The sequence below is a fragment of the Vigna unguiculata genome, chromosome 2 (genome assembly GCF_037176805.1).
Source record: "Vigna unguiculata cultivar grain cowpea cultivar isolate G323 ecotype 2 chromosome 2, ASM3717680v1, whole genome shotgun sequence".
Classification (NCBI taxonomy): domain Eukaryota; kingdom Viridiplantae; phylum Streptophyta; class Magnoliopsida; order Fabales; family Fabaceae; genus Vigna; species Vigna unguiculata.
The window spans coordinates 35,770,541-35,797,828 of record NC_140793.1 but is presented as its reverse complement, the minus strand read 5'-3'; the positions used below and the strand labels follow the sequence as shown (position 1 = coordinate 35,797,828).

At 28.8% G+C, this 27,288-nt stretch overlaps 2 protein-coding genes across 2 annotated transcripts; both read left to right on the top strand.

The window, feature by feature from the left end:
- Positions 1 to 7,421: 7,421 nt before the first annotated feature.
- On the top strand, positions 7,422 to 17,002 carry LOC114173082 (long chain acyl-CoA synthetase 4-like). The gene is made up of 19 exons (XM_028057302.2): positions 7,422 to 7,825; positions 8,540 to 8,603; positions 8,712 to 8,801; positions 10,050 to 10,106; positions 10,446 to 10,494; positions 11,137 to 11,213; positions 11,336 to 11,375; positions 11,461 to 11,555; positions 11,943 to 12,110; positions 12,252 to 12,362; positions 12,463 to 12,550; positions 12,771 to 12,837; positions 13,112 to 13,187; positions 13,273 to 13,390; positions 13,967 to 14,212; positions 14,314 to 14,453; positions 15,060 to 15,242; positions 15,501 to 15,620; positions 16,681 to 17,002. Exons 1-19 carry the CDS (start codon positions 7,674 to 7,676, stop codon positions 16,714 to 16,716), a joined length of 1,977 nt encoding a protein of 658 aa, XP_027913103.1. The 5' UTR covers positions 7,422 to 7,673; the 3' UTR covers positions 16,717 to 17,002.
- Positions 17,003 to 18,087: 1,085 nt separating this feature from the next.
- Positions 18,088 to 19,714, top strand: LOC114173083 (protein phosphatase 2C 51-like). Its single transcript, XM_028057303.2, has 3 exons — positions 18,088 to 18,889; positions 19,013 to 19,118; positions 19,201 to 19,714. The coding sequence occupies exons 1-3, from the start codon at positions 18,254 to 18,256 to the stop codon at positions 19,506 to 19,508; spliced, it is 1,050 nt and encodes a 349-aa protein (XP_027913104.1). The 5' UTR covers positions 18,088 to 18,253; the 3' UTR covers positions 19,509 to 19,714.
- Positions 19,715 to 27,288: the final 7,574 nt, after the last annotated feature.

The window sequence follows — 27,288 nt, the reverse complement described above, 5'->3', positions numbered from 1 at the left end:
CGCTATTGTTTTCAATACTTTCTGTTTTGCAAATATGATTATGCTTTCTATTTTTAAGAATTGAAGTTTCTATGCCAGGAAAAAAAAAATCAGAGTTATGCCTAGTAAACGTAATTTTAGTAATAGTATATAAAAACTGTTTATTTATGTATTGAAATTGTATGATTTTTTCTTGCCGGTGGAGTATGATTTTTTTCTTCAGCTCATGCTTGTGTAATTCTATTTCTTCGTGAACTCTTATTTTCTAAGCATGTCTAATTTATAATTTTATTATAATTTACTCCACCGGCAATCTTGAAGTAGTGAACAAATTGATTTAATCTTGTTTAACCATAAGACTTTTAGTTTAAGTTGTATTAGTTTGAATGAATTGGACTCAAACAGATAGTTTTACTCTTGGATGATAAAATAGATTAAAATTTTGAAACCTAAATAACTGAAAACTACACATTATATTGGTTTATTTTATTCTAGATATAAACATGGTAAATAATTGATGTAAAATAAATTTAACTAATTTAAAATTAGGCAATTTGAACTTGTCTGGAATTATTTTACAAAAAAGTTTTCAGTTTGAGAATTGTACATAAAATTAATAATACTTTATAATGTATTTTATGTAAAATTTGTTAACAGCCAGTCCAAATTTGAGTATTGGATTTATACGGAGAAGCCCATGGTGTTTTGTCCCTGTTTTGATTTAACTTTTTCATTGTATTGCTCAATTAGTTATTAATTGTTATTAGTATATTTATCGTTCTATATATTTTTATTTTGGAATGTTATTGAACTTTAAAAATATCTATAACAATATATAAAGAATAACAATATATAAAGAGAATTCTCCATTTTGTGTTTATGTTTCAAAATATTAATTTTACCTTTTAAATATAATAATTTATTAAATTTTTAAATTTTGACTATTACTTTTATAAATTTTTTATAAAATTGGTTATTTTTATTTTTTTTTCTTTTTATTTATTTATCAATGATTGTTCATTTTATTTTTAATAAATATAATTTTAGTTTATATATTAATTTAATAATATTATAATATTATAATATCACGTATATTTAAAAAATATACATACGCGAAAGCGTCTATATTCACGCTAGTTATTTATAAAAGAAAAGGCACATATGAAATTGAAATGAGAATATCCTTTTTGAAAATATCCTCATTTTAAAAATAATTATTTTGATAATTATTTTTATTTTAATTTTAAAACATTCACACTTTAAAATTTTGATCGTGGAAAGTTATTTTTTTAATAGATTTTTTTAGATATAGTAAAATATCATTAGATATGTTAATCACAATATTTAGGTTCATTTATTTGTATTTTTCTATTTATAAATATAATTTTATGTGTTCAACAATACTTCATTTGTTTCTCTTATTCTAGCAACATTCTTTTTCCTATTTTTTAATTTTAAAAAAATAGAAATTTTATTCATAGAATTTGTTAGATATAAGATAATATTAGATAATCTTACTTACAATATCAAATTTTAAATATAACGGATATAGAATCATTTCTTGTATTATGTTATTTGTAAATGTATAATTTTACGCGCTCCTCACACTTTCTTTGTTTTTCTTTTTATTTTAACAGGATTGTTTTTTTCTTCTATTTTTTAATTGAAAATTTGAAAAAAATAAAAAATAATCAAATTAAATAAAATTGATGAAAATTAAAATATGATTGAAAAAAAGAAACCATTAAAATTGAATTGATACAACTAAAAAGAAGATAAAACATGTATTTTAACCTATATTTTAAGAGTGTTTAGTTCGAAGAAGTACTAGTGAAATGGTTGAGTGCTCTACATACATTAGCACAGTCCAATTCTGTGTGCCTGAATTTGAAAAGTTTGACAATTACATCAAAGTTCCCGTGGTGGAGCTTCTGTCTACACTGAGGTGGGACCCTACCCATTTAATTTTATTGCTTAAAATAAAATTAAAATAATCGACAATAAAATATAATTCAAACAGAGAACATATATTTTATAATATTTAAAATTATCAAGATCAAGAAGTTTCTTGTAGAACTTTTCTTCCATTTTTATTTCATAATTAATTTTCACTTATTAATAACATTATTTTATCGTTCCCTTAAAATATTTATTAAAAGTTGTCAAAAAACGTGTGCACGTTGATGATGCATTAACTTAATATAGAAAATAAGTTGGAATTAATAATCCATGCCCTTAAAAATCAATTCTCATTGTACGTCACGCAACTAACTACTCACATTTATCCCATATTGTCTTTATAGCACACTGCCAACAGATTGAAGTTAAGTTTTATCTGTCACTGTCTCATTCACCTTTTTAAGGTATTTCATATTTTTTAAAACCAAATATTTAATATATTTTGAAATTTTATTCTTGATAAGATGTTTATGTACATTAGTACGTTGATTTTTTAACCTATTTTTAAAAGATTTTAACTTGTTGTCTTACAATTTATTTACAATAAGAATCGATATACTTTCATCATAATAATTCATGATGTAGACAAAGAAAGATATTTAATACATATTATTTTTTATTGTAACTCTTTTAATCTAATAGAAACGTGAAAGATACCATGACTTAAACTGATTTTTTAATTTTTTATATGTTTTAAAATATTGGATACTAGAACAACTAAGATCTAAATTGACATTTAACTAATCTTTTATTATATATATATATATATATATATATATATATATATATATTTTAAAGATGAACATGCTATTATTAATTTACTACGTATTTTTTAAAGAAAAATTAATTATTACTTTCTTTTATTCAACCAATTCATTACTTTTCTTATTTTTTTTAATACACCAGATTCGTAGTACATATTTCCTTACCTAATGGATCACATTTGTATTTTTTTTATACTTTTGTGAAAAGATAAATTTGTAAATATAGGGATTACATCATATAATATCATTTTGATAGTAATGTATCTAAAATTTTAGATAAATTAAATGTTTACAGGTAATTAATCTTATATATATGACCTTTTTTGGGGGGAAGTTTCATACTTTGAAATAAATTTGATAAATTAAATATAAATAATTTATAAATCATGCAAAATCTTGTATACACGATCTACGGATCTCAATAATTAAACTAACAATGAGTCAAATAAATGAAGTCAACTTAAAAAAAAAGTTATTTTGCAATAAATCTATCCGTCCCTCCCCTCTCTATCTCTCTATATATATAATCACCTATTTAATCAAAATTCTCTCTCTATATATATAATCACCTATTTAATCAAAATTAAGTTATTTTAAATCAAATATACTTAGCACAAAAGTCAAATATATATAATCATACATTTAATAAATCAACTTATTTTAAAATTAAGTTTTTTATTTTTTTGTGTACTCTCTTTGATAATGTTTTTTAAAATGCAAAAATATTAAACCAAGCACAATAAAGAAAAAAAAAACTCAAGGCCATAACCTCCCCTCTCCGCTGTGACTATTCGGTGAGATCCCAAAATCATGGCCAAACATTTATAGCCACATACACTATTCCAAGTTAAAGTAACATTATTTAATTAAAGAAAAAGTAGACACATTATATTTAATTATATAATATTGAAAAATAATATCATGACTCTATTTTTTTACCTCTATTCTTTGTTTTGTCATTATTTATTTCCTGAGGTTATTTAATATAAATTATTAATTTTTAAAAAAATAATATATTAATTAATAACTCACACTAAATTACATAAATAATAAAAATCAAGAATATAAATTATAATATCATTTTTCTATAATATTTTATGTGTTTGATACCTCTCAATTCGATAATCAATGACATTTAAAAGCACAAGATTGAGTTAGATACGATAATAAAGCTTCCAAGCAAAAAAAAAAGTTAGGTAATAGATAGATTAATAACAGTATGGGACAAGACTGAAATGGACTACACAATCAATCCATTTAAACATCAAAAACGAAGAAAAAAATAATAATTATAATTTATTATAAGACTTTTTAATTAATCTTTTATAAGCTTATTATATTACATCATTTTTTAAATTTTATTGTAACTTCTGCTTTAGTAAAAGAGTACTATAATCATGTTTTATATAGTAGTTTATATTTTTAATCTAATTTTATAATTCATAATCTTATTCAATACATGATTTTAAATTTTATGTAAGATGCGATACTCCAATAAAAAAAATGTTCATGAACATTTTTATTATAAGATTCATATTCAATTTAACACATCTTCATTAAATTATATCGACGTGTTGTACAATTTAAACCCCTGAGTTTTAAATAAAACTTGATTCACAAGAAAAAAAAAATCTAATGGAATAATTCTTACAGTAAAATGATTATACAATACCTTTCGTCTTAAACTTAAAATCGTAAGTATTAATTATGAAATAATGATAGCCATAATAATGAACTACTTTTTATAAAATTAGTTATTAATCACATTTTTAACATAATACTTTTCTCCAGTTTTTTTTTAATATTTTGCTAAATACTATATTAAATAGTTTTGCTAAACTTCGGAAAACTATCCAAAGAAGATTGGTTGAGAAAGGTGTTTGTCAAACATCAACTTCACACCAAATTCATAAAAACTTTACACCAAATTCATAAAAGCCTTAAAAATTATATATATTTTTAATTTCTTTTTATTTTAATATCAGTTGTGTTTCCTCTATTTTTATATCAATCCATGCTCAAATTCTGACTAATATCGAATAAATATAAAGTCGGAAAATATATACATGGAGATGAATCCAACATAAGGATATTTTAAGGTTCGTTTTTCGTATATATTTTATATTGTTTTATCCATATTTTTACGATCCCAAATGCGTGATCCTTGTTCAAAACCATTTCTTTTTATTTGTATCCAAATTTTTTATCAATATAAAAATCTCCAACATAAAAAATTTTAATTTTTTTTTCAAAACAGTAGAATAACTGGTAAATGTTTTGATGAAAAATCAAGAATATCTAACCATTTTTTTCCCATTAAAAACCTCTAGAACATATACATTGAATTTTGTCTATCATAAAAATCTTAAAAAGTTAACTAAATTATTCTTTAATGATCGGTTATATGGAGTTGATGGAAGAAAATAGTTTGGTTTTATACTAATAATTTTGTTTCAATATTTAAGAATTTTGATCGCTTTGATTTCTATTTATATTTTTTCTTCTTTTTATAAAATAATTTTTATTAAATTAACGTTATCATTATTTGAAATTGTAAAAATATAATATATCAGAATTTAAGTTTGTTTAGATCAAAATTAAAATTATTGTATTAATTAAAAATAGATGTTTAATAGGTGTCACTGTGACCGGAGCGTCATGCGATTACATTAGAATAAGAAAATATACGGTGGTTAAGATTGTTTATTGCATACGACGTAGTTTCATAGGAGAAAATGAAAAATAGTAAAACATGACGTTAAAGAATGAATGGATGTGACTGAAATCAAACCCGTGCTCCCACATTTTTCTTGCTGCGTCTGTGAGAGAGACAGAGGAAGGAAAATAATGGCAATAATAAAAGTTGTGGAATGCTTTGTGATTGTTTCGAGGTTCTGCAACTGAGGTCGAAGACGTGTTGTGTTGTGTTGTGATGGGTCTGAAGGAAAGTTCCGACACAACATGTCACCAAGTTGTTACACATTTATTTATCGAATGAAACTTTAATTCAAAATACAGGTGAAAACCTCATGTACCGCGTGTGGGCATGCACAATCTAGTGTCATCTCATAACCTAACTTCACTTTATTACCTCACTCTCCAATTCAGTTACACAAATTCCTTCTTTTTTTTTAATGAAGATATTTAATCAGAAATTATTTTTTTCCCCAAATTTTACTTATTTTAATTTTATTCTAACTACTAGTATGATTAATATAACTTTATTGTAAAAAGTTTAAAGTCGTGTTATATAATTTTTTCATATTAAAGTCCTGATATATAAATATGAGTTATTCATATATGAATTTTTTAAAATTTATCATATATATATATATATATATATATATATATATTAAATTACACCGTATTAACGAAGAAACGTGTCTTAGTTCCCTAAGACTAAGAGCAGGTGAATTTCTTGTGACATTACGATATCTTTGGACTGTATTGTGTAAGGCTTCATCAATAACGATGTTATGTTTCTTGTTAAGTATTTTGAATAAAACAACTTAATTCTTTCTTATTCTTAATTAGGAAGGAAGATAAAAAAAAGAAAAACTCATTTTACTGTGAAAGTCTTTAATGGCGTCGGTTATTATTTGTTTACATTCTTTATTTTCTTTTAATAAAAATTTTGTTGTTAGGAGTCAGGTTCTTAGAACTAACTAATCCATGTTTTTGTTATTATATTATTAATTCGTATTTTGTTTATTAGATTAAAATTAATTAAATATAAATAATTTTATACAAAATGTTTAAAACTAATATATTATTAATTCATGTTTTTTATATTAATAATAAATTTGGTTATATAATTTTGGTTTTTTTTTTAATTTTGATCATCAAATTTATTAATTATATAAATGTTATACTAAATTTTATTTATTAAAATTTAGTGATGAAATGAATTATTAATATATAATAATATAATATGTTGAAAAGTCATTTTTATTAAAAATATCAGTATAATATTTGTCCAAATAATAAATTTGATCTGAATTTAAATAAAAATAATATTGTTCTTTCCTAAAAAGATTAAACTAAATTAAATCAAATATATATATATATATATATATATATATATATATATATATAAAATTAAATTCAAATCAAAACAAAAATATCTGATATTGATACTTGATAGTGTTTTCCAAGTGACACTTATAGTTTAACATGTCACACTAAATCTGATACATGACAATAATAATTTTTGTAAAATAAATAATTAATAAAATAATAAATAAAATTTAAAATATTATATATTAACACGTGACACAGGTTATTTATACAATTAATATTTAAAAAGAAAAAGATATAATTGACGTATTTTTCAAAAAAAAGTTAAGATATAATTAATTTGTTTTAAAAGCGTAGTAAATATTAATATTAATATGTTAGTACAACTAGAAAAGTGAGATACTTTTAGCATCACTCTAACATTTATTGATGATACTGTCAACATTGCCCCAAATACATACATATAATTTTCTAAAAGTAATTATAAAATAAGAAAATAGAAAGATAGAGTTAATGGATTGTTTTATAAAAGTGAAAATAAAACTTGTAATTATTTTTTCCATAATGTTGACTAATATTAGTTTGAAAATATAGTTTCCAGAAATTGAAACACTGCCTTATGAGGAAAAGAAGGAGGCATATATATAAAGAAAAGTAGGGAAGTCAATTAATGCAAAAATTTGGTTCAGGATTTGTTGACCAGCTCAAACCTAATTTTGTGAAGTCTATTAGAAAGCAGAGTAACGCCAACGCAATAGAGGCAGAGCTATCCACCTTCTCTACCACCACACCACTACTTTTCTCTTAGTCCAAGTCAAACAAAATTTCATCCAACTTTCATACAAAATCTCTTTCCATTTGTTACTCTCTTCTGCTCTCTCTCCATTTTCCCTTCCAATTTCAAACACTTCAGTTTCGGATTCACCGTGATTCTTCGGAGGAATTGCCACAGTGATGGCACAGAAGAGTTACATCGTTGAGGTCGAGAAAGCGAAGGAGGCGAGTGAAGGAAGGCCATCCAGAGGACCCGTGTACCGTAGCCTCTTCGCCAAGGATGGATTCCCTGCTCCTATCGAAGGCCTCGATTGCTGCTGGGACGTTTTCCGGTGAGCTTGTCACTTTAATTTCACTACTCTTCGTTTTCTTCGTCGATTTTTGATGCATAAATGTCAGATCAGTAAGCTCCTACTTACTTTCGTGGATATATGATCTGGAATTGCTGTGTGAGACTTTACCGGAAAGCTTATGGTGTTCGAAGTAATGATCGTTGCTTTTTACGTTCACAGTCGGAAGATGTATTTTCTCTAATTACGTACAAATCGGATAGTTTATTTGAATCTCTTGAATTAGTATACCAACTTGCCATGCAGAGCTCTCTGATCTGTATCAGAGTTAGGCAGGAGCTATCTATTTGGGGCAGTGGAAGTACATATTTCGGTTTCACCACTTTTTTGCAACAATGAATTAAATGTTGTTGGACTTTCGTGTGCATGAAGAGAACCTAAGTATGCAGTTTAATTTTACTTGATTTAGTAGCTATCTATTTGGAAAGTGAAAGTATTAATTCCGTGTACCAGAGCCTGCATTGTCGGTACCTTTTTTTTTTTTTTTTTCTTTTTATTTTCAAAATTTTAATAAATGTTGGCGAGCTTTTCATGTGCGTGAAGACGACTTGAACGTTCCGTTTAATTTTTTTACCTGGTTTAGGACTTGGTCCACGACATGTGTTGATCCAGATCAATGTTAGGTTCAACGGAACTTATGGCTTGTATTGATAAAATATTAGTCAATTCAGTTCTGAGTGTGTTGTACTGTTACAGATTGTCTGTTGAGAAATACCCAACTAGTCCAATGCTTGGTCGCCGGGAAATTGTGGATGGGAAGGTGATGTTTTGACTACCGATTGAGTTCTGTGTTCTGGAATTTTTATTGACATTGGTTGACCATTTTTCGCTTTTAACTGACTTGAATTCCCTTTTCGTGACTGTATAGGCAGGTAAGTACAAGTGGTTAACATACAAAGAAGTATATGACCAGGTGATTAAAGTTGGGAATTCCATCCGTAGCTGTGGTTATGGAGAAGTAAGTCAGCCGTGTCTTTCTTACCGAAAAATGAAAGATTTTCCCCACATTTTTCAGTAGTATTACTACGCTATCCCAAATTCTTGGATTCAAAGTGCATGTTGGGTTGTTCACTTGTTCGTTATTTACAAACAAGATTAATGTGCAATTAACATGGTTTCATACCTTTGACATATTTCAAATGCCGCATGTTCTTGATAATAAAGTTGTCAGACTTTCTAGTTAACTCTTAACCTCTTAAGAGTTTACAGTCCTTGGTAAAGAAAACGAATTTACTCTCAATGTCAGAGTAAACTCAGACGAACTCTTTAAAATCTCAGGTCAACTGAGTATGGAACTAATGTAGTTTTTGCCATTCATTGACAGCACTAACAATATTTTATTAGGGATAAAACTATTTGAAGAAATTGTTCCTCTTTTAAATGTTTTTTCACTTTAAGAACTTATGCTTTTATGAATTTCTGTTAGATTTGACCATTTATTCAAGTTTAATCGTATCTAAAACTAGTATAATATCATACTTTATTGTTGTGTTTTGCTACTTTTCTTTATCATTAAGTTGAAATAGTGAATTATTGTTGTATAAAAAGTATTACGTTATGCATTTATGTCATCAACAGATTTCTTTTAATCCTCTTTTTCCTTAGGTAACTCTTAGTTTATGAAGACTCTCAAATTTGACAACCTTGCTTTATAATTTTGGTATTTGTACGAGCATGGACCGTGTTGGATATCTTATATGATTAGTTATAACAGAAATAGGGTATTTGTTGGACAACAAAAACCCAAATTATAATATGTTGGGTCTATCGGGTCACTTGTTATTTGGTGATTATCAAACCACTCAAAGATGTTCACTCATGTTAACTTTATGCTCAAGACTCGTGTTAACTTTATGCTGAAGATGTTCAATCATCAACGCTATGGGTGTTTGTTGGAGATAGTTTTTTGTCTAGTAGGGATACAATGAAAATAGTTTTAACTCCAGCTTATTCTATGGACTAATTTTTGATATTCATTTTGGTCAAAACCCAAAATTTAAGAATCTCAGTATTGATTCAAAAACTTGGTTTCATGAGTTGAAGTGCTTAGCATATGACAGATTTCCCTTTTGCACATAAGTTTGCATATTGGATCGTTGTTTATACATGTTTTGATATTTTATTTTTTTGCATATGATATGATAATATTTATATTTTCTAGCATTTTGTTCTTTTGAGCTTAATTCATATATTACTGGTTTTGCAGGGTGTAAAATGTGGTATTTATGGTGCCAATTCAGCAGAATGGATTATGAGCATGGAGGTAAATTTTATTTTGAATTCCCTTCCCTTCTGTTACCCTATATGTGGGAGTTTTCTGCAGTATTCATGTGTTGACATTTGCTTGTATTTTGTACTGAGTATTTATTATTATTTCTAAATCTACTTTGTTGTTTACTCGGTGGTGAGTTTTTCAGCCCTCATTAAGTTGAAAGGAGAATAAGATATTTCTGGAATGAAGCTTCGTTTCCTATAATGAATATCTATTCTCTGCAGAGAGTTCCAATTCTTTACTTATATCTCTATGCTTATATTGTGCCAATTATGGGTATCCCTGGTTCATTCACCCAATGGTTTTTGACATATTGGCAAAAAATCGCAGGCCTGCAATGCTCATGGACTCTATTGTGTACCTTTATATGATACCTTGGGTATGTCACCGCTTCGTTATCTTGTTTCTACTCCATGTTGACGCTTATACTCAAATGCAATTAAAATTTGCTTTTGTCATCTATAATTGTACAAAGAGTTGCTACTATCTAGGAACTGTAATCTCAAAAGCTTTGATGTTGTGTGAAAAGTTGCAACTTTGGTGGTCATGTAGCATTTTTTTCTGTAACTTTTTCCAACAAATAAAAACTTTCCTAATTTATGAACTTTTTAGAAACTTATGTACAATATTACATCTTAAAAAGTTATATAAGTTCTAAATGCAAACATTTATCAAAACCTTTTGTGTCTATTTTTTTTTATTATATTTTGTAATTTTTCTGAACAAATAAATTCATTAATCTATACCTTTTGAAATCTCACCTAGTTTATGAATAAATTCCTTTTGAAAAATGATGCAAGTAAAGAACTTTCACTGAAACTCGTCCCTTAACTAAATTCTTATAACTTTTCTATCAAAAGAAAGTATTTTCATAAAAATTTACTGCAATTCGGCAAATTAAAATAGTGCATAAACAATATCCAATTTTACAAAAACAATATCCCATTTTACAGTTATTTGTTTTTCAATTTCTAAACTTGTAATTATCATTTGCTTTGACATTCTCCTCGGAATGAAATAGGTGCTGGAGCTGTAGAATTTATTATAAGCCACGCAGAGGTCTCAATTGCATTTGCGGAAGAAAAGAAGATACCCGAGGTTCTTCTATTGAAATCCTTTGTTTTAAATTAGTTTAACTTTTAGGAAAGATTAGAGAGTTTTGTACAATCTTATCATGCAAGCAGTCAATCTGACCCATATATTTGTTTTGAAAATTTTAGCTACTGAAGACATTTCCAAATGCAACAAAGTATCTCAAGAGTAAGTTTTTGTTGATTCTCTCCTTTATTTACTAAAGTGCTTATGCTTTAGGAAGAATCATTTCACTTTTACATCTTTGTTACAGCTATTGTAAGCTTCGGAAAGGTTACACCTGAACAAAGGCAAGAAGTTGAGAAGTTTGGGTTGGTAATATATTCGTGGGATGAATTTTTACAAGTGGTGGGTTATTCATTTCGTACACTATTACTCTTTCTTTTCTGAAAGTTTTAACATAGAAATAAAAGCATTCCTTCCACAATTACATTTGTAATTACTACACAGAGAAAAAATTGTATCACAAGCTTTATCCACCTACAGTTGGCATAATACTTATATAAAACAATTAATGAATATAACTTTTTGTGCACTGGAAATGAAAAAACAAGGATGATATTGTAAATGGAAATTTGGGGAGCATTTGACTGGGCCAATTTATGTAGTTACAAATACATCCAAATTTATTTTTCTGGTTAATTTCAGTCACTCCTGTAGGAAGTAATCATATCTTTCACCTCTTTGGTATTTTGTGGTTCCTGTTCCTAATTCAATTTTTAATATATGCCACAGGGTCAAGATCAGAGTTATGATCTTCCAATTAAGAAAAGGAGTGACATCTGTACAATAATGTATACTAGTGGAACTACTGGTGACCCCAAGGGAGTGTTGATATCAAATGAGAGTATTATTACTCTCTTAGCTGGTGTTAAGCGACTGTTGGAGAGTGTCAATGAACAAGTATGTTGTTTTCTTTCACAACTCCTGCACTATACTCGGAGATACATGAATATGCAATTTCATTTTACGTTTTAGGATACTGAATGCATAGCTATCCTTTCTTTGACTCTCATAGTCTCCCTCCTCTTGCCTTCTTTGCAGTTGAGTGAGAAGGATGTATACATATCATACCTGCCTCTTGCACATATCTTTGATAGGGTCATTGAGGAAACATTCATATGGCATGGTGCTTCAATAGGTTTTTGGCGTGGGGTGAGTATATGTAGTATATCTGTCATTACAGAATGGAGATTTAATATCATAATTGAACTCTGGATTTGGAATATGACCATCATTTACACAATTACTTTAGGATGTCAAATTGCTAATTGAAGATATTGGGGAACTAAAACCAACTGTTTTCTGTGCTGTTCCCCGTGTGCTCGATAGAGTGTACTCAGGTAAACTCTTGAAAATTCTTGTGATTGCTGACATGTTTGATGATCTTCCCATGATCATACAGTGTTGATGGTCAAACTTTTATTTCCGTAGAGAAAGCTACTCTACAATTTTTTAATATAGGAGTAGCATTTTTCTTGCTTTTCTTTTACATTTTTCTTCCCACCCCTCCCAACATGGAGAAAATTGGATTATGACTCTTAACCCCGATCTGGAACACAGGTTTGACACAGAAGATTGCTTCTGGGGGCTTCTTGAAGAAGACATTATTCAACTGTGCTTATTCATAGTAAGTGCTGTTTTTGTAAATAAATACTTGAGTCTGCGTGACATCGTGAACATGCAAAAAACTGTCGTGGATTCTCTGTATGATTGTTATGGCACTAAGATTGTTCATGATTGATTTCGCTTACAAATTCATGTTAGATTAATATTCGTTTTTACTATGTATGTGTTTAAATCTCTTTTGGTCTCTTAGTGGACACTTCAATATTTTATTTATTTATTTTTTATAATCAGTTCTGCTATACTCTGACAATGCAAATTCCGAAATTTGATTTCAGCAAGCTGAATAACATGAAGAAAGGGTTTACACATGGAGAGGCATCCCCTATTTGTGATAAAATTGTATTTGATAAGGTAGTGAAATTTATAAATCTAAACTTTCCGGCCACTCAGTATTACTGGATCTTTATTCCTAATCATGGCTTTGCTACATGATCAGGTAAAACAGGGTTTAGGAGGTAGAGTTCGTCTTATTTTGTCTGGAGCAGCACCTTTATCTGCACATGTGGAAGGTTACTTACGGGTGGTGACTTGTTGTCATGTCCTACAAGGATATGGTGTGTTCCTTTTAAATATGAAAATCAAACTTATACCATGCTATCACTTCTCAAGAAAAATGTCATTAATTTGATTTCCATGTGATGGTGACACAAAAGCATATGCTCTTAGTTGAAATTGATTTTTTATCAGAAGATAGTAGTATTTTATTTTTATCCGAGGATTACATATGTTAATAATATTTTAAGGAGTGTTTGTCACAGTTCAAAATAACACTAGGTAGAATGGAACCAGTTTTATACTTGTTCCCTTGTTGTAATCAAGTAAAATTTGAGAAAGCAGATAGCATTTGATAGCGTAGTAATGGGAGTTGAAAAGAAAATCAATTAACTGTATATTTTTAAAGGAAGAGTTTCTTATTTTACTTCTTTACCCTTTAGTTCATTTGATCTTGAACTTGTAAATGTTGAAAGATTTACTTCAAGTGAATTTCAATTACGTAAAAATTTTGTACTACTTTCAATTCAGAACATTTATAGCCATTTTATATTTGTCAAATAGCTATTAAAGTTGCATATTTGAATACGTTTACTACTGTGCTTATTTACTCGGTGGTCCTGTTAAAATACGAACAGGCCTGACTGAAACCTGTGCGGGAACCTTTGTCTCATTACCAAATGAAATGGAAATGCTTGGAACAGTGGGCCCTCCAGTACCAAATGTTGATGTTTGCCTGGAATCTGTTCCTGAAATGGGATATGATGCCCTAGCAAGCACACCAAGGGGAGAGATTTGTGTAAAGGGTAAAACCTTGTTTTCAGGTTACTACAAACGTGAAGATCTCACCAAAGAGGTTCTGATCGATGAATGGTTCCATACAGGTTATTTATTATGTTTTCCAAAATTGAGGTTTATAGATAATTTCTTATATTAGCTATGAGGCTACAAATTTTCTTTTATTCACAAATGATACCTTCAACAGGGGATATTGGAGAGTGGCAACCTAATGGAAGCATGAAAATTATTGATAGGAAAAAGAATATATTCAAACTTTCACAAGGAGAATATGTTGCTGTCGAAAACCTGGAGAACATTTATGGTCAAGTTTCCTGTATCGAATCTGTAAGTCCTGAGAACCCTATTCCTTCCAATGGTTTTTCTGTCCTTATTTGTAGCGAATTTATTGCTTATATCCAGTTGGAAAAATATGTAGAAGAGTAGGAAATGTTACTCATACTGCTAGAGCTGATAACCTCAGTTGTTGATGATAGAATTACAAAACTTTGGGACCAATCATGGCCTACTAACCCTCTTGCTCAGGTTGATATTTTTTATCATGACGTTTAAACTAAATAGGCTTGGATATTTTTCTTTCATCGCTAGACACATTCAAATTGTAGCTTATTGTTAGAAATATTTCTTTTTAACAGTATATAAATTTTCACATCAGCAAGTACCCTTGTATGTTGACCTGGTATTGGTGCATGTTGATGTATATTAGTGTGCACTGTAGTTCAGTGTGATATTTTTCTAAAGAGGTAAGACAACTACTGGAGCATGTATCTGTGCTACTATTTGTTCAAACATCTGGACATACAAATGAATAATGATGTCAAAAGGTTTAGTCCAGTGCAAAAAAGAAACAAGGTTCTAAATTATCTTTTTCATTGAATGAGGTGAAAATGTTCTATTCCATGAAGATATAAACCTTTTTCTCCTCTATTTCAGATATGGGTTTATGGAAACAGTTTTGAAGCCTTCCTTGTTGCTGTTGTTAATCCCAGAAAGGAAGCACTTGAACAATGGGCACAAGAAAATGCTATATCCAAGGACTTCAATTCTCTCTGTGAAGATGCTAGAGCAAAAAGTTACATACTTGAAGAGCTCTCAAAGATCGCAAAGGAAAAAAAGGTATTTTTATTTTTATTTTTTATTTCGCTTTTCTTATCATCATATTTTGTATTTGGAGTATTTGTGTGTATGATAAAATTTCACATCAATCTAAAGTTGTTTAATAACTATTTTTGGGTAGTAATAATATTTAACATGAAATATTTTGTTTGGTCTTGCACTTGTTTTAAATGATCTTGTCTCATGTGTAAACATGTTTCTACAAGTACATGTATTGATGTACTGAAGTTTTGTGGGATGATGAAATATATTTGGCAGTTGAAAGGTTTCGAGTTTATAAAAGGAGTTCATCTTGACCCGATTCCATTTGACATGGAACGTGACCTTATCACTCCAACATATAAGAAGAAGAGGCCACAGTTGCTTAAATTTTATCAGGTACAAGTTGTCAAATTCTCAGGATTTCATTTCACTTCATATTGAATAGTCTTAAAGTGGAACAGCCTTCATAAATTGAAGGTTATTCCCCCACCACCCCCCTCCTCCTCTTCCTTTCTTTACTCATAACCGAACAACAAATAGAAAAGGTTGAGAAATCTCAATCAATTCCTATTTTGTTGGCTGTATGGGCTATTAGTCAGTGTGATCTAAGCAATATGGTCTTGTGGTTGTATAGTGTTTTTTCACCTGCCTGTGGAAACTCAAGTATAACTGTGTCGGGATGGATGTTACTTTGGCCTACTTACTAATACTTAAATGTCATAGTTTAAAATGTTATGTACACAATTTATGAGAAAATCTGTGTTGGAAGTCCCACATCGATTAATAATAAGACAATTTCATAATATATAAGTAAGGTGCAAACCTCACCTTATAAGCCGGTTTGTGGGGTTTGAGTTAGGCTTAAATCTCACCCTTTAACATATTAGAGTACTTAGAGTCTCGTGTGCAAACACCTCAACTTAATTTAAAGTATATATGTGTGGTTGCAAACCTCACCTTTCAAACCGATTTTGTGGGATTTTGTGGAACATTGATTAGATTATGTAATCGTGTGATACGACTAAGCTACACATGCAGGTTCTAGAAGTTAAAATATTCTTATCTAACTTGCAATTTATGTCCACACTCACATTGCTTCTACTCAGATGTTTACTCATGGTTATTGTGTACAAGCAAGCAGATGTGAAATCTGACAGCATACCGTAGCTGAATCCTACGGAATTTTGAGTGTGTTGTGCGTCTGTTTAAAGACACACAAACGCGTATTGGATACATGCATGCTGGTGTATCTGTGTAGGCCTTCTCTGGAAATGAATAGGTCATTTAAATTGAGTGCTTAGCATATAGTTAGTTGCTTGTGCTATCGCTGTTCTTTCAAATGTAGTTTTCTGGCACACCATCTCAGGGTTTCAGAGTCAACATTTTAACTTTATGAGGCTCTTTATGGGGGAGGGTGATAAAAGTACTGACAGCACCATTTTTATTTTGTGCGCAGAGTGCTATTGACAACATGTACAAGAGTGCAAAGTAAGTCGTGGCTCAGAGGGTGCTTTGGGAGTTTATGTCACGGAGAATTTATTTTCAGCAAGTTATTCTCTTCCTTCGATTGTTTCCCTTAGGTGACTGTATATACGATGAATATACGGATACCCCAATGGTATAAATGTATTTGTATTTATAATTTATAATTTCTTCACACCCATACATTTCTTTTTTTCTCTCTAGACGTGCACTTTTGAGTATTCACGGATCCTTTTACATATATGGTTATTCATTTACAAATGGCTGATAACACGCCATGCGTAGCTTTTGTTCAACTACTGACACGGAATTTAAAACTATTTTATGCAAATTATTGGCTTTATTAGACCATTACTCTGCAGCAGCACTTTCTTTATAGGAAAACACTGTTTGCAACTGTATTTCCTCTACACGTCGATACAATGACATTTAAATCAGTTTTTAATAAAATCTTATAAAATAAGTAAATAATTAAACGCTGTCAATATATTAAATAATAACTTTCATGATTATAAAAATCTGATTGATTTTGGAAAGTGTAATGTAATTCCTAAACCAAACGTCTTGTAAAATGAGACGATGCTTCTCGAGAAATCAATGAGTCTGGATATTTGTTTCTTGCACGCCCATGAAACTGTAGCTATGAATAAGTGGCACCTGCTGAAACAGCCACGTTAAGGTAATGCTAACTTCAATCTCCATCTTTTGATGCATCTTTTTCCAAAGCAATTCCCACTTTTTGTATCACATTCACTTCCCTAAAACCAGACAGACAACCGTCTTTCTGTCCATATTTTTCTTTTTCTTTTGCCCACAGTACACCCCTCCCTTCACTATTCACTTTACATGTCTTTATGCAATTAATCTATAATTTCTTTTGTCGCAAATTCCAATAAATGATTGTACATCGGCTGGTTCAAGGAACTGGCTAATTTCTAAAAAGAAATATTTCAGGTGTCAGATATTTTTCATACAAAGTATTTAAGAAAAAAATGAAAAATTAACATTAATTATGGAAACTCTTTAACATTAACTTCTTCAAAATTTACTTTAATTTTGTTGATGAAAAATATGTATTTATACTCTTTTACTGGTATTTGCTAATATTTGTACTTTAAAAGACAAATTTTAGTAGATAAATAAGATTAAGCTAAGTCATAAACAATTAATAATTATATTGTACTAATGTAAAATAAATAATAAAACGTTAACAACCTTTATCATTCTAAGGTTTGTAACTGTGATTGGATCACATAAGAAATCTTATCCCTTCACGTTTTACTTGTATAATTCAACTTTCAAGCACACGTGTAGTCCCCAGATTTCATTTTCTATAATGTGTTCAGCTTTGGCGAGCGACCTGATTCGTGTCACGGTAAACTCAATCATATATACAAAACCCATAGTTTCCTCGTAGAAGAGGAAGAGAACTTCAAAAGAAAAGAAAAGAAAATAAGCCGGTGCCTTCAGTGTATGAGATTACGATAACACGAACAAGCCCATAAAATAACACGAACGAGCCATAAGTACGTTACCACTGTGAACACATGCACTGTTTCAAAGACAAATTCACAACAGAATTAATCAGTAGTGAAATGGATTCGACAGATAGCAGTATGAACAAAAAATCTAAAGAAATTGAACGATGTTACGATGACTATCCCAAGAAGAGAAAGCGTCCATGCCAAGTAGCGGTGGTTATTCCCACCATGGAAGAATCCAAGGCCGCCGCCGCCTCCTCCTCCCCCGCAACACACGGTTCCATATCAGTGATCGGGAGGCGGCGCGCAATGGAGGACGCCGTCGTGGTGGTTCCCGGTTTGGTGGCGGCGGGGCAGTGGTGTGGCGGTTACGATTTCTTCGCGGTTTACGACGGACACGGCGGGACGTTGGTGGCGAACGCCTGCCGCGACAGGCTGCACCTGCTGTTGGCGGATGAGGTGAAGGAGAACGCGAAGAAGGGATTGGATTGGTACGAGGTGATGTGTTCGTGTTTCATGAAGATGGACAAGGAGATCGGAGTTGGAGGTGAGGCGCACGATGACGGTGGCGGAAACACCACAGGCTCAACGGCGGCGGTGGTTGTTGTTGGGAAGAAGGAGATCGTGGTGGCGAATTGCGGTGACTCGAGGGCGGTGCTGTGCCGTGGCGGTGTAGCTGTACCACTTTCGCGTGATCATAAGGTGGTTATTTAGTAATTATTAGTTAGTTACTGGTTGTTGTTGCTGTTGCTGTTGCTGTTGCACGTTAAGATAGTGAATAGTTTGTTTAACTTTGTGGAATGTGTGTACGCATAATCAAATCAGCCTGATCGTCCAGATGAACGAGAGAGAATAGAAGCTGCTGGTGGAAGAGTGATTAATTGGAACGGAAGTCGTGTCTTGGGAGTTCTTGCTACTTCCAGATCCATAGGTAATAAGCTTCTGAAACGAACTTTTTTTTTTTTTTTCATTTTTTCATTTGAATTTTTGATATGCTGTGTGTTTGTGTGCAGGGGATCATTCGATGAAACCTTTTGTGATATCTGAACCAGAGACGATGGTGTACGAGAGAACAGAGTGTGATGAGTTTGTGGTGGTGGCAAGTGATGGGTTATGGGATGTGGTTTCTAACAAGTTTGTTTGTGAGGTGGTACGAAGCTGCCTCCATGGGCAAATCAAGAGGAATTTGAAAGAGGAGAGTGTTGTTGTAAGCAATGCAACAGAAGCTGCTTCGTTGTTGGCAGAGTTGGCCATGGCTCGTGGAAGCAAAGACAACATCAGTGTCATAGTCATCCAACTCAACAACATCACTTCATCCTGAACTCCATGTAATACTCAATCACTTCTCTCTTTTTAACTTCTTACTTCTAATTTTTCAAACCTATCAATCATTCTCAAAACACTTTCTCTCTTCATCTTCATCACTACACAGTTGTTTCTTCAAAGCAATTCATTTTCTACAAATAAATTTTATATTAGTTTCTAAATGAAGAATGAATAACATATGGGGAGATAGTTTAGAATTTATTTACATTATTTTTATCATTTACAAAAGCATTATATAGAAATTTTACAATTACTTATGGTGTAATTGCATGTCTGTTATATAATGTGTTGACTTAAATACCGATCAACACACCAAAGTCAACCGTGATTGTTCTGGTTTACAGCAATGTGTGTTGTGCCTGTTAAATCTTATAGTACAGCTGGTTAATTTTTAAAAACCATAAATAATTATTTATTTATCAGATTCAATTAATATAATATATGTATTTTGGTGTTAATCTTTTTACTTCAAATTATTTCTTTCCTATTTGCCTGGTTTTCTGTGTGCATATTCTTTGAGGTATTTTTTTTCTTAATTATTCTTTTACGCCAGAAATTTATCTGAATGAGAGTACGAAGAAGAATACGTTACTTTCCTCGTAGGATTCTACAGAAAAAATCAAGCACGCACAAACGCACGACGTGGCTACCCTCCTAATCATAAAAACATATAAAAACTCATCAATCAGTTTCTTTAACTTAATCGTTTTATTTTTACTATTTGAATTAAATATATTATAATGTTAGATCTAAGATTTAATAATATACAACAATGTTAACAGTAAAGGTTCAAATCCGAAACTAAAAATTGAAAAAAATTATAAATTTGATTATTCAATTTTGAAGAAAAGTAAAAATCATATTGTACTGGATACTTCTTCTTTTCTTTGTTTTTTCGTTCGATGTAATATTTTGTAAATAGGCAGGCTAAAGCCCAAAATGAAAAGAAAGCCTGTATTAAATCTAAGAACAACAACAACAAATTGCAAACAGGATTGAAGGGAGACTTTTCCTTCCTACACCCCCACAATATCTTTGCCCAGCCCCCGAAAATTTTCAAAATGACCATTTTACGTAAAATGACTATCGGAAAACTTTTAAATAAGTTATTCAAAACTTTTCAATAATATTTTCAGGATGCGAAGTACAATTTTTGAAATAAACTTTCCAAAACGTATATAATATCTTTTAGAACAAGTTTTTCAAAATATCCTCACATGAAATGTGTTCTGGACATGTGTTCTTGGAAAGAATTTTCCAAAACACATAAAATATGTTCTGAAATGAACTTTTTCACGTTCTCTGTGTGTAATGTTCTCCCTCTCTTCTTCCTGTAAGCAGTGGATGAGGCAAGATAAGTAGTCTTTCACTAATAATGTTGGTATGCAGTTAATACTTGTGCGGGTGGTGCAGTTAATAGTTATTGGGGCTGTAGGAAGTAATAGCCTTGAAGGGATCCGTAAACATTATGCTCAAGTGGTTGGGAAATGGCCCATCTTGTTAATCATTCAACAACACCTGTGTGGGTCTTTCTTCCTGCACCTCCAAAATTTCTTCTACACTTCCAAACTTTTTTTAAATTCTCAAAAAACTCTTTGACCATTTAAGAAAATTCACAGATACCACACCTCCAAAATTATGTCGACTTTCGAAAGTCAAAATATATGACTTCCGAAAGTCAAAATATATCATCGGAAGTCAATTTTTGAAAGTCAAAAATGACTTCCGGAAGTCAAAATGTATCACCGGAAGTCGACTTCTAGAATTCAAAAAATATTTGACTTCCAGGAAGTCAAAGAAAAATTCTCCGACTTCCGTAAGGTAATTTTTTTTTTTTTTGAATATTTTTAATTCTTTTTAAAACTTATATTTTTAACTTTTAATGAACTTTTTAGTTTATTATTATATTTATTTTTTATGTTTTCATATTTCTTAAAATATAAAAAATATTAATATCTATATATATAATTTTATTTTTATTTAATATAATGAAAAATAAATATAAATATAAAAATAAGTAAAATTAAAATAATATTAAACTTTAAATTAAAAAAACAAAAAAATAAAAAAAAATTGCTTCATTTAATATTATTTAATATTTAAATTCATTTCAAAATAATAAAACTTTAAATTAAAAAAATAAAAAAGAAAATATATATACAAAAATAAATATATATATATATATATATATATTCGTTTTTTTTAATTTTAAATGTCATTATTTATATATTATTTATATTTATTATTTTAAATATGATTTTTTAATTGTTTTTTATTTTTGTTAAAATTTTAATAAATTATATAAAAATAAATTCAAATTTAAAAATATAAAAAATATATAATTGAAAAAATTTTAAAAATTTTAAAATAACAAAACTTTAAAGTTAAAGAAAATAAATAAATAAATAAATAAATATATATATATATATATATATATATATATATATATATATATATATATATATATATATATATATATATATATATATATATATATATATATATATATATATATATATATATATATATATATATATATATATATATATATATATACACGGAAGTCCGACTTTCGTTTATATATATATATATATTTTTTTTCATTTTTTTTAACTTTAAATTTTCTTATTTTAATTTAAATTGTTTTTCAATTTTTTATTTAATATTTTATTTATTGTTTAAAGTAATTTTTCTAAAATTTATATGTTTTATAATTTTTAATACGTGTTTTTTAAAAATTGAAATAAAATAAGTTAGAAAATATAGATTTTAAAAAAATTAAAAATGTTTAAAAATTGATTTAATTTTACTTACGGAAGTTGACTTCCGTAATTTTTTTTATTTTCGGAAGTCGATTTTCAGTAATGTTTTTTGATTTTCAGAAGTCAACTTCCGATAATGATTTTTGACTTCCGGAAGTCGATTTTCGGAATCATATATTTTGACTTTCGGAAATATTTTTGGGGGTGTGATGTCCGTGAATTTCCTTAAATAGTCAAAGAGTATTTTGAGAATTTAAAAAAAATTTGGAGGTGCAGAAGAAATGCTTGGAGGTGTAGAAAGAAAGACCTCACCTGTGTCCAATCAACTTTTTTTTGTGCGTTTTGTAAAATCAATATTTATGTGGATCGATTCCGCTGCTTCTTAAAACTGGACAACAGTATCCTGTGATTGGATCCCAGTTTTGAAGGCCTGTATTTTCCCGTTTTCTAATCCAAAGTAAACATAAATTAACAATTTAATTGTTTAATTGAAGTTTGGGCTTTGGCCCACTTTGATAGAAAAAAAAATGTAAAGAAGAAGATGTTTGGTAAAAGAACGAAACTTTGGTTTTTTCTGTGCCTGTTATAAACCAAGGAGAGAAAAGAAAAAAAAAATACAATAAAATAAATAACATAGTGTAATGTATCTTTTGAAAATAGGTCAACAACCATTTTGGACACAGAATTGTCTAAACCTAAATACTTTACTTCACTACTAAATTGTCTTCTTCTTACCATTCAATCATGAAATCAAGTTAGTTAAGAAATCAAATACCTAAATAGTTCGTTGGAAATCCAAGTGCCTAGACAGTTCAATCAGCATTCAAAGTAAACAAAACTTTTAAATAAGATACATTGAATTCCGCATAGGTAAAAGCTTCATCAATTTGTAACAATATTAACATATCTAATGATTCTAATAAGTTCACATTTAAAAAAAAAAAACAGTGAATATCCGTTCACAAAATAATAACTATAGATTCAAGTGTCTGCGTTGAAATAACTAGGTTCGTTTGTTTTTGTAACCTCGTAAGAACAAAAGTAAGTCCTATATTAGCGAAATGTTATGTTTTTTTTTTTTTCCTTTTCTCTTAAAATGTTCTCTCTTTGTTTGTCACCTCTGCAGCAATCACTATTCACTAGTCTTTCAATGTACCCGTCAAAGAAATGTTATCAGACAACCAATAAAACATGTTATTAATCAAAACGACTTCAAGTTTAGCCGTTGAAAAAATTGATTAATATTCGTAATTTTCAAAAAAAATGTTTTTGAATCTTGAATATGTCTCTGAAGTAATTATTATTAATAAAACTATTATAAAAAGTGACATATTTATAGAACTACTTGTTTTATAAAATTAATTTTCAATTAAATACACCGATAAACTTGCTTAAATTTATCATAACCTCGTATTAAGGACTTTGTTTGGTGAAGTGATCTTTTTTGTTAGGAATTATGATAATTTGGCACAATACAAATTCATCTGATCTTTGGTTTTATCACGAGCTTTGATTTAGTTTCCAATGTTTCTCATCTTTTCAAATTTCTTCTTAATAGAGTTAGGTATGTTGAAAACCATAAATAACATATTAATGTCTTTGAATGTTTTATTAATGTGTTTGGATAAAACATTTATCAAAACTTATATTTATTAATTAGGATATAACTTTTTTTATTTAAAAGTATAACAATTCAAATATCACGATTCAATTATGACCTAAGAATAAAACAATGTAAATATCATAATTTAATTGTGATCTACCTCACTTAATCTCTGCCATCAAATTATTAATGTCACATGTAACATGATGAGGTCTTGTACTCTTTTAAAAGTATTTTTCCAACTTAAAATTTTAGATTCCATTGTTAAGAAGCACCATTCATAGTTACAATTTTGTTCTGGTCATGATTCTTCCTTCTTCAATAGTTAGATTTAAGGAATCAAAAACAATTGTCCATGAGACATGAGACTCACATGTGTTCCTAATTCATATCACTTTATATACTAAAATGCGTGAATTAGGCTTTTTAATAGATATATTAATCTCATTTTAAAAAACTAAATTAATTAATAGTTTATCGTTATATGAATGAAATTACTATTTTGTTGATTTTAAAAACTAATGTAACCAATTGAAACAATGTTAGAAAATGAAAAATGATTTACTCAATGTTTGTTATACGTGATTCACAGGTTCAGATGCCAAATTCATAGACAGAACTTTACTTGGACCAGGATTGAATAAAATGAATACGCAATGTTTTTACTAACAAGGGAATTGACGAGAAAAAAAGATTGTGTACACATTTAGAATTGTTAAATAAGAAAATAAAAAGTGGGAAAAAATATGTATACATTATTTTTTGTAGAAAATAGTTAGTTACCCATTGACTTAAGGCGGCAATTTATAGTGCATAACAGGACATTAATAATTATTGAACGAATTTTTTTGTTAAAAACGAACCTTCAAAAAACAAAAGGTTGTTGGAAAATAATGTTTTTATGAACAGACCACGTGATGTCGGCGCTGATCGTAGGCCACATGATTTCTTCAAGCTTCAAAAGTCAACGTATCTCGATTTGGGACTTCTATCAGATCACAACAACTAAAATTATATTATTATTATTATTATTATATATATATATATATATATTTTTTTTTTTCATTTAAAAAAAAAAACTTTAGAATCTTTTATCACTTATTTTGTTATTAAATCAAATGATTTCAATTTAACGACGACTTTATGAACTACGACTTACTACCAGATAGCCTCTCCAATTAAATAGAAGCCCTTACATCTTCAATTCATCTTTGCATTAACTTAAATAAGTTTATGGTAATTTTTTAAAAAAATCACTTGTTTATACCTATATTTGTATTTAAAAAGTATGTTAAGTTGGTTGTGATGATAATTTTGTGCCTTCTAAATTAATAATATCTTACGGAGAAATAAAATTGAGAAAGTGTAGCGTTATATAAAAATAAAGACCCATAAATTCATTGAAATCATGTCTCATTAATGTTGTATATCTTGTATATCTCAGTAAACCTTTTCTTCTCTAAACCTAACATTAATTATAGTTTATCTTGCATTTTCTTAGTAAGCTTTCGTTGACAACATGATGAGATCTATAAAAGTTGCATTGCATGTCCCAAAATTAAAAGAAAAAATGGAAAAAAATGGAGTCGACGAGATGACCAGGTCTTGTTGTAGTTGACTTTGGTGAAGAAAAGAAACGTTGTGTTCTTCCATTTAATTCTCATAGTTGACAGAGAATTATAAAATGATATCTAAGTTAATTGAAAGAAATGGATTAAGAAAAGTAGAGAGAGGAGTTTATTTTGTCAAACCGACCAAGTCAGAGTTGAAAAGACAGTAATGAGAGAAGAAGGTTTGAAAAAAATGGTATAAACACACACAGCTCATAGCTGCATGGAAACAAAGGTCAAACCGCCATGGACCACTCGTTCCTACTTCACTATATCCTTCAAACTAAATTCTCTTTCAAATTAATTCACTTATTTTCGTTTATCATCACTTCCAACTTCACCTTAATTCCCTTATAAACTTTTAAAAGAGTCAAGATAATTACAATTCAAATATATTTTTTTCCGTTAATATTTTAATGTCTTTATACATAATCATAAATAATTTAAATATGTTTTCTTTTTTTAATATTTGAAACAAATTTTAAAGATAAAATTAAAATTTTTAGACTTTAAATGTTAGAAGTGAATTTTAAGCCTAACTCAATCTCACAAAACCAACGGTCCGTTAGCGGTCCGATAACGAATATAACAGCATGTCCAAAAAATATCGTTAGGATAGACTTTAACCTGACTCTGACAAAATCAGCTTGTAAGGTGAGAATTACAGTCACTTTTATATATATATATATATATATATATATATATATATATATATATATATATATATATATATATATATATATATATATACACACACACACACACACACACACACGAGACTTCCAACGTTAAAACATAATTTATAAACATATTTAAATTATTAAAATAGATTGAAAGATTTATAAACAAAAAATAAAATTTTAAACATGAATTCTAGTTTCTTTACCCTCCATCAAAGATAAACACACATTTTTTTAGATCTTAACTATTGATTTGGAACACGAAATAATTTCATGTTATCTAAGTATTTAGATTAATGACAATTTAAATATATTTTATTCTTTAAAACTCCAAAATACCTTCTAAAAAAATAAATCTGAAACGAATAATACCTTAAAATATGATAATATCATCTTTAAGAACTTAAAAGTTGGAAGAACATAAATTTTAGAAGAAAAAAAATACATAGTTAATTTTTATTAAATGAATGTGTGAACTTCACGATATAAAAATATACAAAATAAGATCGAAGGATACTTTTAAATGACGTTTATTAACTGACTGGGTTGAGTGCAACGAAAGATATTAGTTTATCATATTAAAAAACAATATTTGAATATTTAGTTAGATTTATTGAATTTTCAATGTTTGATAATGCTTCCAATAATTTTGGTACACATGGAAAGCACCTATACTATTTTTGGACACCACCATGCCTTCTTGGGAACGATAAACAGAGCCCAACGACACGTTTGACATTCACCAACTACTATTCTCACGCACGTCACCCTAAGTCTTATGATTATAAATTAAAAGTTTAATTAGTCGATGATATCTATTGACGTTTTAGATGTATTAGTTTGATATTTGTTTCTAAAAAGATATTAATCAAATTTTAATTTTTGAAGAAATATCTTAATTCAGACAAAAATTATTAACATCGTTAATTTTATTCATGACTTTTATCCTTTTACCACTAAATTTTAATATAAATATCAATACTTAATTTTGTAAGTTATTTTAAATATCAACACCGTTAACGACATTAATAATCTTGTTCTGAAAAGAACCTAATTTAAGTATTTTTTTAGAAGTTATTACTCAATCGACACTTTTTTAAAAGTGAGTATCAAACTAACA

Coding starts and splice junctions, on each gene's coding strand:
- LOC114173082 (XM_028057302.2), top strand. CDS start 7,674: ATGGCACAGAAGAGTTACATCGTTGAGGTCGAGAAAGCGAAGGAGGCG. Junction 10,107..10,445: donor AATGGATTATGAGCATGGAG/GTAAATTTTATT, acceptor AAAAAATCGCAG/GCCTGCAATGCTCATGGACT. Junction 12,111..12,251: donor TGGAGAGTGTCAATGAACAA/GTATGTTGTTTT, acceptor CCTTCTTTGCAG/TTGAGTGAGAAGGATGTATA.
- LOC114173083 (XM_028057303.2), top strand. CDS start 18,254: ATGCACTGTTTCAAAGACAAATTCACAACAGAATTAATCAGTAGTGAA. Junction 18,890..19,012: donor CACTTTCGCGTGATCATAAG/GTGGTTATTTAG, acceptor TAATCAAATCAG/CCTGATCGTCCAGATGAACG. Junction 19,119..19,200: donor TGCTACTTCCAGATCCATAG/GTAATAAGCTTC, acceptor GTTTGTGTGCAG/GGGATCATTCGATGAAACCT.